Genomic DNA, 11,584 nt, shown 5'->3' on the forward strand with positions numbered 1-11,584 from the left:
TGAGGCAGCAGTGCTAACCACTGTGCCGCCCATCCCCAAGTGAGAGATTATATCTGAAAATGAAGTGGTGTTTCTGGAGTAACTGGGCTAAGGTTCTTCCAGTTCAGCTCTTTTTTTTAAACTGCTGACAACATTTGAACCATTGTTGTGCAGTACATGTATAATTAGTTTTGCTGGTATTTGAGTGCATGCATTACTTTGAACTTGTTTACCACTTGGATCCATTGTGAATTCTGTTCACAGGCAGCAAAGCTCTGTAACAACATGCTTCTAGCTATTGCCATGATTGGAACTGCTGAAACAATGAATCTGGGAATCAGGTTGGTTTGTTATTTCTGTTTTAATTTTGTTTCTCTCCCTTCTGTTTGCTTGAATCATTAAAGTTTGTACTCCTTTTGAACAGGCTATGACTCGTGAGGAGCCACACTACTCGGGGCCCCATTGTTCAAACATTATATCGGTAATTTGAAGATGGGGACCAAATATTAGAATTCTAAATTTGTTGATGATACAAAGTTAAGTAGGAAAACGTGTTGTGGGGAAAATGTAACAAAGCTTCAGGAGGATTTCAACAGGCTTAATGGATCAGACCATTTTAAATGGAATATAATGTGGAAAAATGTGAGTTATCCACTTTTTGATAGGAGAAGCAGATGTGCAAAGTATTTCTTGAATGACAAGAGATTGGTAAAGGTAGATGTATAATGAGACCTAGGTATTCTTTTTGATATGTCACTGAAGACTAACATGCAGGTGCAGTGTGCTATCAGGAAGGCTAATGGAATGTTAGCCTTTATTGCAGGAGGATTAGAATCCATGAATAGTGAAATCTTGCATCAGTTGTATAGGAGAGTGATTGATTAGACCACACCTAAAGTATTGTGTGTAGTTTTGCTTTTCTTTTATCTCCAGAATGATACTGCCTTCGAGGGAGTACAAGTCACCAGACTTGTTCCACAAATGGCAGGACTGATCTTTGGAGACACATTAGGAAAGAATTTGGAAGAATGAGATGTGATCTCATTGAAATTGACACAACATTGAAAGGGAGAAACGGGGCAGTTGCTGGCAAGATGTTTCTCCAGGTTTTGGAGTTTAGAGCTAAGTGCCACAATTTAAAAATAAGGGGATTTCCATTTGGGTCTGAGATGAAGAGAATTCTTTACTCGATGGTTGTGAACCAGTACAGGGCTGTGGAAGCTCACTCACCAAGTATGTGTGAGATAAGGAACTGATATATTTTTAATTACCATTGTTGTAAGTAGTTATGAGGATGGGATGGAATGGGATGGGTAGAAAGTTTGAATGTTCGGTCTTGTTAGCTATTACTTGCATTGAATGGCACAGCAGGCTTGAATGGCTGATGACTTACTCCCCTTCCCACATTACGATAATGTCCCTTGACACCCTTTTCAAATTAAAAAAAATATATACTTCATTTCCATCTTGAAAATTTCAGTTTAGGCAAAGCCTGTAGTCTTTTACTAGTTAAGAAAGATATTTCTTAACTTTTAATCTGGTGTGGCCTAGCTCTAAGTTTAGGATTTTGCATGATGCTCTCTTTTCCCCCACCCCATTTTGCATCCTGACATGAGAGCAAATAGTTTCTGCAGATTGTCCTTTTAAGCCCATTGTAATTTTAAATACAATTACACTCTAGTCCAAGGAATGTTCACTTAAACATACAATCAATCCTCATTATCAGCTGATTAACGGTCCAACTTGAATTTTTCCTATTGGCTCACCCAGTCTGCATCAGTAAAATGATTGTGGTCCTTTTGCAGTATTTAAGAAACATATCTACGTTTTTTTGTTATGTGAGAAATCCATGCCCCTATCCTTTGCCTCCTAATCTACCATTAAAAATGTTTATTAAAACCGCTCTCTAGCTCTTGTGTTTTGTGTTATTATACTTCCGTGTAATGTCTTATGTTAATGTTGATGTAACATTTGTAAGTAGAAAAGAGAGAAGATATTAGGGAGCCTGTTCAAAATAAAACACAGCAGTGTGAAGGAGTTACCATACTGGGATCGAATTGGATGAACCAATTTTTTTTTTAATAAGAAACTTTACAAAATACATGGTCCTTCACACTTTTGGATTAATCTTCACACCCTTCCTGGTGTTACAGCACAAAACTTTGTTCTGTTGGTTGTAACAATTTTTAGGTGAATTTTGTTTTGACTGTATCAGTATAGTTCCTTATTAAAATATGCTCCTAATTTGGCAATTACTCACAATCTCACTCTGGGAGACTCACTCTTGTGGCTGTTGTCACTGTTGACATTGTGAGGTTGGAGTTATGGTTTGGATTAGCGTGAAGAGTATTTTGCCTTCTAACTGGTTCTCCTATTCCAGAACTTGAGCTTGGCATTAACAATAGATGAGGAAAGACCGAGAGAGAAGTTTTTCTATTTGCACACCCCCTAAGCTGTTCTAAAATAAGAATGACGATGCAGCGTCAGGCCTACTTGTATAAATGAGAGAATTCACAGTAAAAGGTAGCTGTGAGCAGAAATTACTTTCTGAAGGTAGAATTTCAGGCCAAAACCATGCATTGACTAAGCAGCCATTTTATGGCAATTGTTGTCAGTCATATAATTGCAACAAATATCCCCATATTTTGACAACATATGCAGAATTGATGATGCCCAGAATACAATTGCAGAACTGACCCATTCAAAAGTAAATTTAGGACCAAATATCGTCAATGGTCACACCTATCTAGGCCATATTTGTACAGGTTTTAAAAGAAACAAAATACATTACATCACAAACCTTTTTATAAATCCTTTGGCACCATTTCAAAGGCAAGGTTTGTTGGAAATTCTTTGTATTACACAATATTGGTGCTGATCCAAGACACTTTGAAATAGGTGAACTGTTTCCCCAGGTCAGTTTCATTTCACAAATATTTGATCATTCAGTGCTGAAAGGTGGCAAATGTTAATAAATTAATAAAACAAGAGAAGCTGTAGTTATGGAGATTTTTTTTGTTGTTGTATGGCTGTTCCACTCACTTGCTAAGAACAGTCACTTTTCTTCCATGATGCTGGGATGTCTCTGGATTAACAATAGATGAGGAAAGTCAGATGAGAAGCTTTTCTATTTGCACACCCCCTAAGCTGTTCTAAAATGAGAATGATGATGCAGCGTCAGGCCTACTTGTATAAATTAGAGAATTCACAGTAAAAGGTAGCTGTGAGCAGAAATTACTTTCTGAAGGTAGAGTTTCAGGCCAAAACTATGCATTGAAGCAAACAACCGTGTTATGGTAACAAGTTCACCCAAAATGTCGAACTGCGACAGCAAAAATGTCTTCACTGAGAGAGCTTATAGACTGACCCCTTATTAGCAAGCTAAGCAAAGTTTTTTTTTAAAAACTTGCGCCTTTAAAATTACCTAAAGATTTGGCTGATGTGTTTATTGATTTTGATTCTGTTTTTGAGCTTCTCAAAAAGGTCCACAATTCTATGGGGGAATTTCAATCCCAACCTACTTTGCTCCAATCAATAAACTGCAAAACTGAACTCCTACTCTAATTATTCTTGGGCAGTAAAAATTTGAAATCTCTATTTCAGGGTTCATGAGGTGGCTTTCGGCACGGTGGCACAGTGGTTAGCACTGCTGCCTCACAGCGCCGGAGACCCGGGTTCAATTCCCGCCTCAGGCGACTGACTGTGTGGAGTTTGCACATTCTCCCCGTGTCTGCGTGGGTTTCCTCCGGGTGCTCCAGTTTCCTCCCACAATCCAAAGATGTGCAGGTCAGGTGAATTGGCCACGCTAAATTGCCCGTAGTGTTAGGTAAGGGGTAAATGTAGGGGTATGGGTGGGTTGCGCTTCGGCGGGTCGGTGTGGACTTGTTGGGCCGAAGGGCCTGTTTCCACACTGTAATGTGATGTAATGTAATGTAATGTAATGTAATCTAATCTAATCTCTATTCCATATGGAAACACCTTGACACTGCTGAGTTTTATTTTGAACAGGCTCAAAAATATCTTCTCTTTTCTACCTACAAATGTTACATAAACATTAGACATTACATATTGGGCGGGGGAATAGAAGACTCCAAATCGTAGAGTCATAGATTCCTTGTGGTATAGAAGCATGACATTTCAGCTCATCGAGTCCACACCAAACCTCCAAAGAGCAGCCCACTCAGCTCCACCCCTCCCCTACCCTATCCCTGTAACCCCACATTTCCCATGGCTAATCCACCTTGCAACTTAGCATGGCCAATCTACCTAATCTGCACATCTTTGGACTGTGGGAGGAAGCATACCCATGCAGACATGGGGAAAATGTCTGTGTGGAGTTTGCATCATCACCCGAGGGGTGGAATCAATCTTGGGTCCCTTGGGCTGTGAGGCAGCATTGTTAATCACTGAGTGACCATGCCATCCCGCACAGTGCATTCCTAGTCCAACAATCTCAACATATATTTGCAACAAACAGCAGTTTAATAGTCAATCTGTACTTACAGAAATTAAATATAACCTCCTAAAAGTTCTAAGTCACAGTATTTATGCCTGATTTTTACCTTATTTTACCAGAAAGCAGAAGCATTCATTAGAGGAAGGTTTTAATGTGTATTAGGAAGTATTTAAATTGGGTGAGATTAAAAATTTTTGAATATAAGGAGTTGCTGTCTTTCCTGGGTTAAATTTTTGTTCCCTAAGCAACCTCACCTGCTTTTCACTTTTCTGGACAATCTAAACACAAGAATAAGTTTTCAATATCCAGTGCAACGACTGTCAAAAGGTACATAACATACATACCTTCGGAAGAATTATAATTAGTATATGGAGATTTAAGATTTTGTTTCAAATAAATAGAGTAAATTAAAAGTAATCAACTGCAAAGCTAACTCTCAGCACCTAGCATAATGTTTCGTCCATTATTATTGGCTATATTTTGAAGTTACATTATTAAGTATGATTTTTAAACCACTTTTTAATGCCATTTTCACACTTTTGAGGAATTTTTATTTTGTTTGGAATACAGATGGCTGGACACCTTCAGTTCTTTGCTTAAGTCTTCCTGCTCCTAATAACCTGAACAGGAAAGGTGATGGTTTGACTGAAGTGTGCACACACTGGAAAACAGTTGTTTGAAACCCTTCTGACTTTTTTCGTTCCATATATGACGGTACAAAAGTGGCCATTATCTATACCCTTTTGCCCAACAGATGTGTAGTAATTCTTTTTGAAAAGGTTATTAGTTATAAATGGCAGTGTTTAGAGTTTGGAGAGTTGTCAGTGACTGAACAAATATATTGAGTTTCTGCACTACTCCGAGCTCTCTATCTTCAATCCAACCACTGGCTTTCATCCAAATATTTAACAACTGACTATGGGTGGGACAAATATCTGTAACATGGTATGGAAACTGATTTACCCCAGCATCAGTGACGAAGACCTAACACTGTCTGAAGGACTGTCATAGGATTGCATTACATGTTTTTTAAAAAAATCAAAATGACAAACATTTTCGAAATGGCATTAACCTTATGCCATTTGATTATACCAAACTTGCAGTTTTTACATTAGCTCCACAGTGCTTCAGCACAGTAAAACAGTTCAGCGTTCATTTTGTAGTAGATTTCTTCAACTGTAGCAGCAATTTTAATACAGTAGTATTTACTGGCGATAAACCTAAAAGGAGACATTTACATTTAATTAAAATCTGAAGGTGTCGTTGGTTAGCTATTGTGGCCCTGCCTCAGATGTGAGGCCATTTCTATCTATTAAGTTGTCATAATGTAACTGAGATAAAAGAGGAGTTTAGCCAGAGGAGACTAATTGGATTGTCAATATATTTTACCATTTACATTTTAAAATCAACTCCCTGGAACAGCAAATTGTGATCTCTATTTGGTGTTGAAACTGCAGATTGACAAAGCACATCACTGTACTTTCACAGTATGTATATTGTTTTGGAGTCAACATGATGGAAATTACTTTGTTCTTACCTGTTAAAATCCACTTAGCACAGAGCAATAGTCATTCTAATTTCAAGTGAGAAATATTGTAGCTTTGACAGCTGAATACTGAAGGATTTAAAGCTACCCAGTAAAAAATCTTTTGCTTTGTAAATCACACTGTAATACACCTTGTAATAGGCAGCAAAAATTATGCTGTGACTGCAATTTGAAAAATTAATATAACTTCACTGAAGGATATCCATTCTTTGATGGTATCATCACTCCGCTCAATACACTCAGGACATTTGTAACCAAAATTCAAAACAATAAACAGTATTTTGTCATTTGTAAATACTTTAATCAATGTGTTCTACATGTTACAACATACCTATGGAGGAGGTGAAACTTGAATTCTGGCCAAGAAGTGGAGACTCTACCGCTGCACCACAAAGCTACATTTTTCATTGGTAAATTCATTGCTAAATGTAGAGATATTTAGTCTTGGATACTATTATCAATCTTTTACCAACTGGAGAAGAGACTTAATTTGCACATGAAATTAACATTTTCAAAAATCAACTGAGCTGAAATATCATTAACTTGGCAACTAAATGATGAGAGTTTGAAACACCATCTATAATACTGTGCAATGGACAAAACTTTTGCACCCAATCCATTTATAATTATTCAGAGGCATTTCATTTGTCAGTAAATACATTAATATCTCCATTTTTAAGTAGATAAATGAATCAATTGCAAGCAGTGTGTTTCTTTCTCATACTCTGTAATTTCAGAACCCAAGACCGAACTTGACATTTGAGGGGGAAAAAAAACTAAAGCTGCTGAAAACTCAGAAGTGCTGAAACAGAACAAAAATTACGGGAGAAACTCAGCAGATCTGGCAGCACCTGTAGGGAAGGGTCACTGGATTCAGTGTTAACTCTTGCTTTCTCTCCACAGATGCTACCATGTTAGCTGAATTTCTCCAGCACTTTCAGGTTCTTTTCCCCTCATTTAGTTCTTGTCAGGGCATTCCATGAAATTGGTAGATTTCAGTCGTAAAATGGCAAATAGGACATAGACTCAGACCTGTACGATGCCAATCATTGCATCAATATGCCTACTGAACAGAATCTATCTTTGGATCTCCCTACCTGCTGATTGGAAGCTGAAAGGTGTAGCTTGGTGAGGTGGAACTGAATAGGAGGAAAACTGCTGACATTGTATTAAGTTAAGAATCTCACACCACCAGGTTATAGTCCAACAGGTTTAATTGGAAGCACTAGCTTTCAGAGCGACGCTCCTTCATCAGGAGCACCTGATGAACGAGCGGCATTTCAAAAGCTAGTGCTTCCAATTAAACCTGTTGGACTACAACCTGGTGTGTGATTCTTAACTTTGTACAACCCAGTCCAACACTGGCATCTCCAAAGTATTAGTTATTTAAAATGCACAACTTCAAGCAGGTATTTTTTACACAGCTTCAACTGGCCACTCAAAAGTAACACTAACTCAAAAGATACCCATGACTTTTCCTCCTTTTACTGCCTCCATATATAGATTGTGTAAAACAATCCCGAGGAAAAGTTATCCTCCTTGAGTTTATCTGGAGGTAGGTCACCTTTGAATTTACAAGCTAGTGAAGACCCACTTATTAACCACTCACTACAAGTGTTGGAAATGTATTAAATGCTGACCGCTGTGTTTCCTGTCTTCATAAGTCATTATGAAGACTCCAGTTAGTCATGTGGGTGGCTTGGTGGGATTTTAGTCTCCTATCCATTCCCACCGAATAAATTCACTTCGTCTATCATATTCAGAAATGGAGTGAAGGATGGTTCTTGCACAGTTTCAAAACATTTTTTCCCCAGATCTTTTACTGTTTGTAATCATATAATGTTTTCCTCCCAGGCCAGTTATAGGTGAAATTTAATATCCTCCACCCTGTCATCCTGCCAACGAAACGTAAGTGAGCTACGAGCTGTTGGGGGGAGGAGGCCATCTTTGTGCAGGAAGCTTCTACCATCATCAGGAATGGGCCACGCCACATGTCAAAACTTGGTGAGGGGCAGGTCCCTTCTGCTTGTATCTTCTCCATCATTTACAACAGTGAATTCTAAGACTTGTGACCCTTGGAGAGAAACAAATATTGCCTTATGCCTGTCTTAAGTAGGCAAACCCTTTATTTGTGAAAGGTGAACCCCCAGTTCTAGATTCTCTCACAAGAGGAAGCAGCCACCCTATCAAGCCCCCTCAGAATCTTGTTTTGATCAGTTCAGATCTAACCCTTCTAAACTCCAGAAGATACATGCCTAATTTGTTCAACCTTTCCACACAAAACAACTCACCCATTCCAGATATTGAAATAACTCTACCAAGGCTGCTATCTGTCACGAAGTCACTCTTTATTAACACATGAACAGTCCTTGACTACAGTACTGGCTCAGGATCAGGCACCAGAATGTCGGTATCCCTGATAACCGTTTTATGTCAGCCAGGGCTCCCAGTGGGCCAGATCATCATCCCCAAGCAGGGAACTCCTATTCCTTGGCATCCAGCTGGTTGACCTCTTCAAAGATTAGTCTGTAAACTTCTGAACTACGTGTGATAAATTTTCATTGTTCCTTGACTCACATGATCTATCCCCATTGTAGCTTCCTTGTATCCTCTTCATAATCTTCCTATCTACCTTTTGTATTCCAAATTTAACAACTGTACACTCAATACCTTCATCGAAATTGTTTTTATAATCTGCAAAAAGTAAAGCCCCAGCACTGATCCCTGTTGGACTCCACTTGTGTTTGCCAATCAGGAAAAGACTGTTTACTCTGGCTAGCTAATGAGAAATAATCTTTTATTCATGCCAATATATTAATCACCACACCAAGGGACTATTTTCCCATAGTAGCATTAGTGGTACTCTCTGAATATTTAAGAGCAGTATATCTACCGTTTTATCGACAACACCTTGCTCCTTCCAAGAACTCCAGCAAATTGGTTAAACATTAGTTCACTTTCACAAAACCATGTTGACTCTACTTGATTGTGTTGAATATTTCTAAATGCCTTGCGATCTTTAATGGTGAAATAACTCTCCAGAGGCTGGTATCCCATCACCAAGTCACTCTTTATTTACAAGGGGAGAATCCTTATCGCTGATCCAGCTATGAGTGAACAGGATGTCTGACATTCCTGTTTATATGTCAACCAAGAGTCTCTGATTGGACCAGGTTAACAGCCTCAGTCAGAGAACTTGTATTCTGAGGTCCAGCTGAGTTACAATCACTACAAATATGTAATATTTTGCCTGTTATAGATCTTGCAACTCTAACTGGCATATAATCTCCTGCTTTAGATTTCCTTTTCTGTTTGAACAAATGAGCTTACATTTTGCTATCTCTTAGCAGTCTTTGCTGAATCTAGGAATTTTGGAAAGAACCAACTTATTAATCATCTCACTAGCTAGTTTTAGGATGAAGTTTGTTAGAACTTAGGGACTTGTCAGCTCATAGATTCATCAACTTTCTCAGTATCACTTACCTGGTTGTTTGTAATTTTTGAGTTTGTCCCTGCCATTTCTGATTTCTGATTATTAATTTTATTCTGTAGAGTGACAATACAGTTCAATTCATTCCCCCATCTCCTTATTCTTAATTATTCAATCCCTGCACACTCTTTCTATTGGTCAAATGCTTTGTTATAGTCTTTCATTCTTTTTAAAATACTTAAAGAAATGCTTTCTGTCTGCTTTTATATTTCTAGATGCTATTTTTGTCATAATCTAATTTTCTGTCCTTATCTTTTAATAAATCCTTGCTATATTTTATGCTGTTTGATTGTCTGATCTGATACCTTTTTCTTTGTGCAATTGTATGCTTTTTCTTTTAAGCTTGATACTGTCTTGTGTTTTTTTTTGACCATGGATGACAAATTCTGCAAACATTTGGAAAAGTTCAATCTTACTGTACTGCTGCCTAAGCACACGGGATTTATTTATTGCAATCTGCAATAGAGTAAACTGGTACAATTTAGAGCAGTTATCGAGCATTACTGTTGTTTACACAGCTCTGGTTGTGGATTTTGGCAAGAAGGTAGAAGCGGCCTGTGTAGGTTGGGGGTATATGAGATGGGAAGCTGTGGATGTTCAGGATCAAGAGGATGTTGAGTGTTTGAATGTTGCCACCCACCTTTGCCAGGTAGAGGTAAACAGGCCAGATGACATCAGAGGGCGAAAGTGAGTACTGCAGATGCTGGAGATCAGAGTCAAGTCCTTTCTGATGAAGGGCTTTTGCCTGAAACGTTGATTTTCCTGCTGCTCGGATGCTCCTTGACCTGCTGTGCTTTTCTAGCACCACTCTAATCAGATGACAACAGAGCCAGGAAATTCGATAACCGTGAGGATTCAACTTGAGGTAATGGAGTACAGAAAGTCCAGAGGCAAGGCAGTTAAAGTGGGTGAGGGGCACAGAAATATTAAGTTGGTGGATATCATGTTGGCGCTTCCTGCTGAGTGCAATGAAGTTATGAAGAAGAATCATATTGACTCCACATTAGCTCTGTTTCTCTCCACGGCTCTGTGTGTGGGGATTCAGAATTTAACTGTTTCACCACCTAAAAGAACCCAAGTAGGTAGTCCTTCAGGATCCTTCTAAGAAGGAAAGAATAGATGTGAGGCAGCATCAGAGGGGCAGGGGAGTCTAGAACGTTCCCATCTAAAAGGTTGACTCTCCTATTCCACTGATGCTGCTTGACCTGCTATGTTTTTTTCAGCTCCACACTTTATTGACTCTTGACATTTCCAACATCTTGCAGTCCTCACTATCTGCAAGAGTAGAAGTGAGTTCAGGCTGGCTATATAGGAAGACTAGAGAGATAACAATGATGAGAGTCTGGCAGTGTAAAGGAGAATGCAAATATCTGCCATAAGCATATAAATAGTGAAAGGATAGTAAGTGGAGGGGTTGGGGCCAATTAGAAACTAAGGAAGGATCTATTCATAAAGGCAAAGGTTATGTCTGAAGCACGCAATGACTTTACATCTGTCTGGATGAGAGAAGAAGCATCGGTAGTCACAGGTGAGGTGCCGGAAGACTGGAGGTTGGCTAACATGGTGCCACTGTTTAAGAAGGGTGTAAGGACAAGCCAAGGAACTATAGACCAGTGAGCCTGACCTCGGTGGTGGGCAAGCTGTTGGAGGGAATCCTGAGGGACAGGATGTACATGTATTTGGAAAGACAAGGACTGATTAGGGATAGTCAACATGGCTTTGTGCGTGGGAAATCGTGTCTCACAAACTTGATTGAGTTTTTTGAGGAAGTAACAAAGAAGATTGATGAGGGCAGAGTGATAGATGTGATCTATATGGACTTCAATGAGACATTCATTACATTACATTACAGTGTGGAAACAGGCCCTTCGGCCCAACAAGTCCACACCGACCCGCCGAAGCGAAACCCACCCATACCCCTACATTTACCCCTTGCCTAACACAATGGGCAATTTAGTATGGCCAATTCACCTGACCCTGCACATCTTTGGACTGTGGGAGGAAACCGGAGCACCCGGAGGAAACCCACGCAGACACGGGGAGAACGTGCAAACTCCACACAGTCAGTCGCCTGAGGCGGGAATTGAACCCGGGTCTCTGGCGCTGTGAGGCA

General features: G+C 39.3%; 1 protein-coding gene across 1 annotated transcript in view; it reads left to right on the top strand.

The window, feature by feature from the left end:
* LOC122550227 (3-hydroxyisobutyrate dehydrogenase, mitochondrial-like) overlaps positions 1-11,584 on the top strand; it is a 136,579-nt gene that overhangs the window by 101,450 nt on the left and 23,545 nt on the right. Inside the window, exon 7 of the mRNA XM_043690987.1 lies at positions 244-320. Coding sequence (XP_043546922.1) covers positions 244-320 — 77 coding nt within the window. The remainder of the gene's footprint in view (positions 1-243; positions 321-11,584) is intronic.

The sequence above is a fragment of the Chiloscyllium plagiosum genome, chromosome 5 (assembly GCF_004010195.1).
Source record: "Chiloscyllium plagiosum isolate BGI_BamShark_2017 chromosome 5, ASM401019v2, whole genome shotgun sequence".
NCBI classification, from domain to species: domain Eukaryota; kingdom Metazoa; phylum Chordata; class Chondrichthyes; order Orectolobiformes; family Hemiscylliidae; genus Chiloscyllium; species Chiloscyllium plagiosum.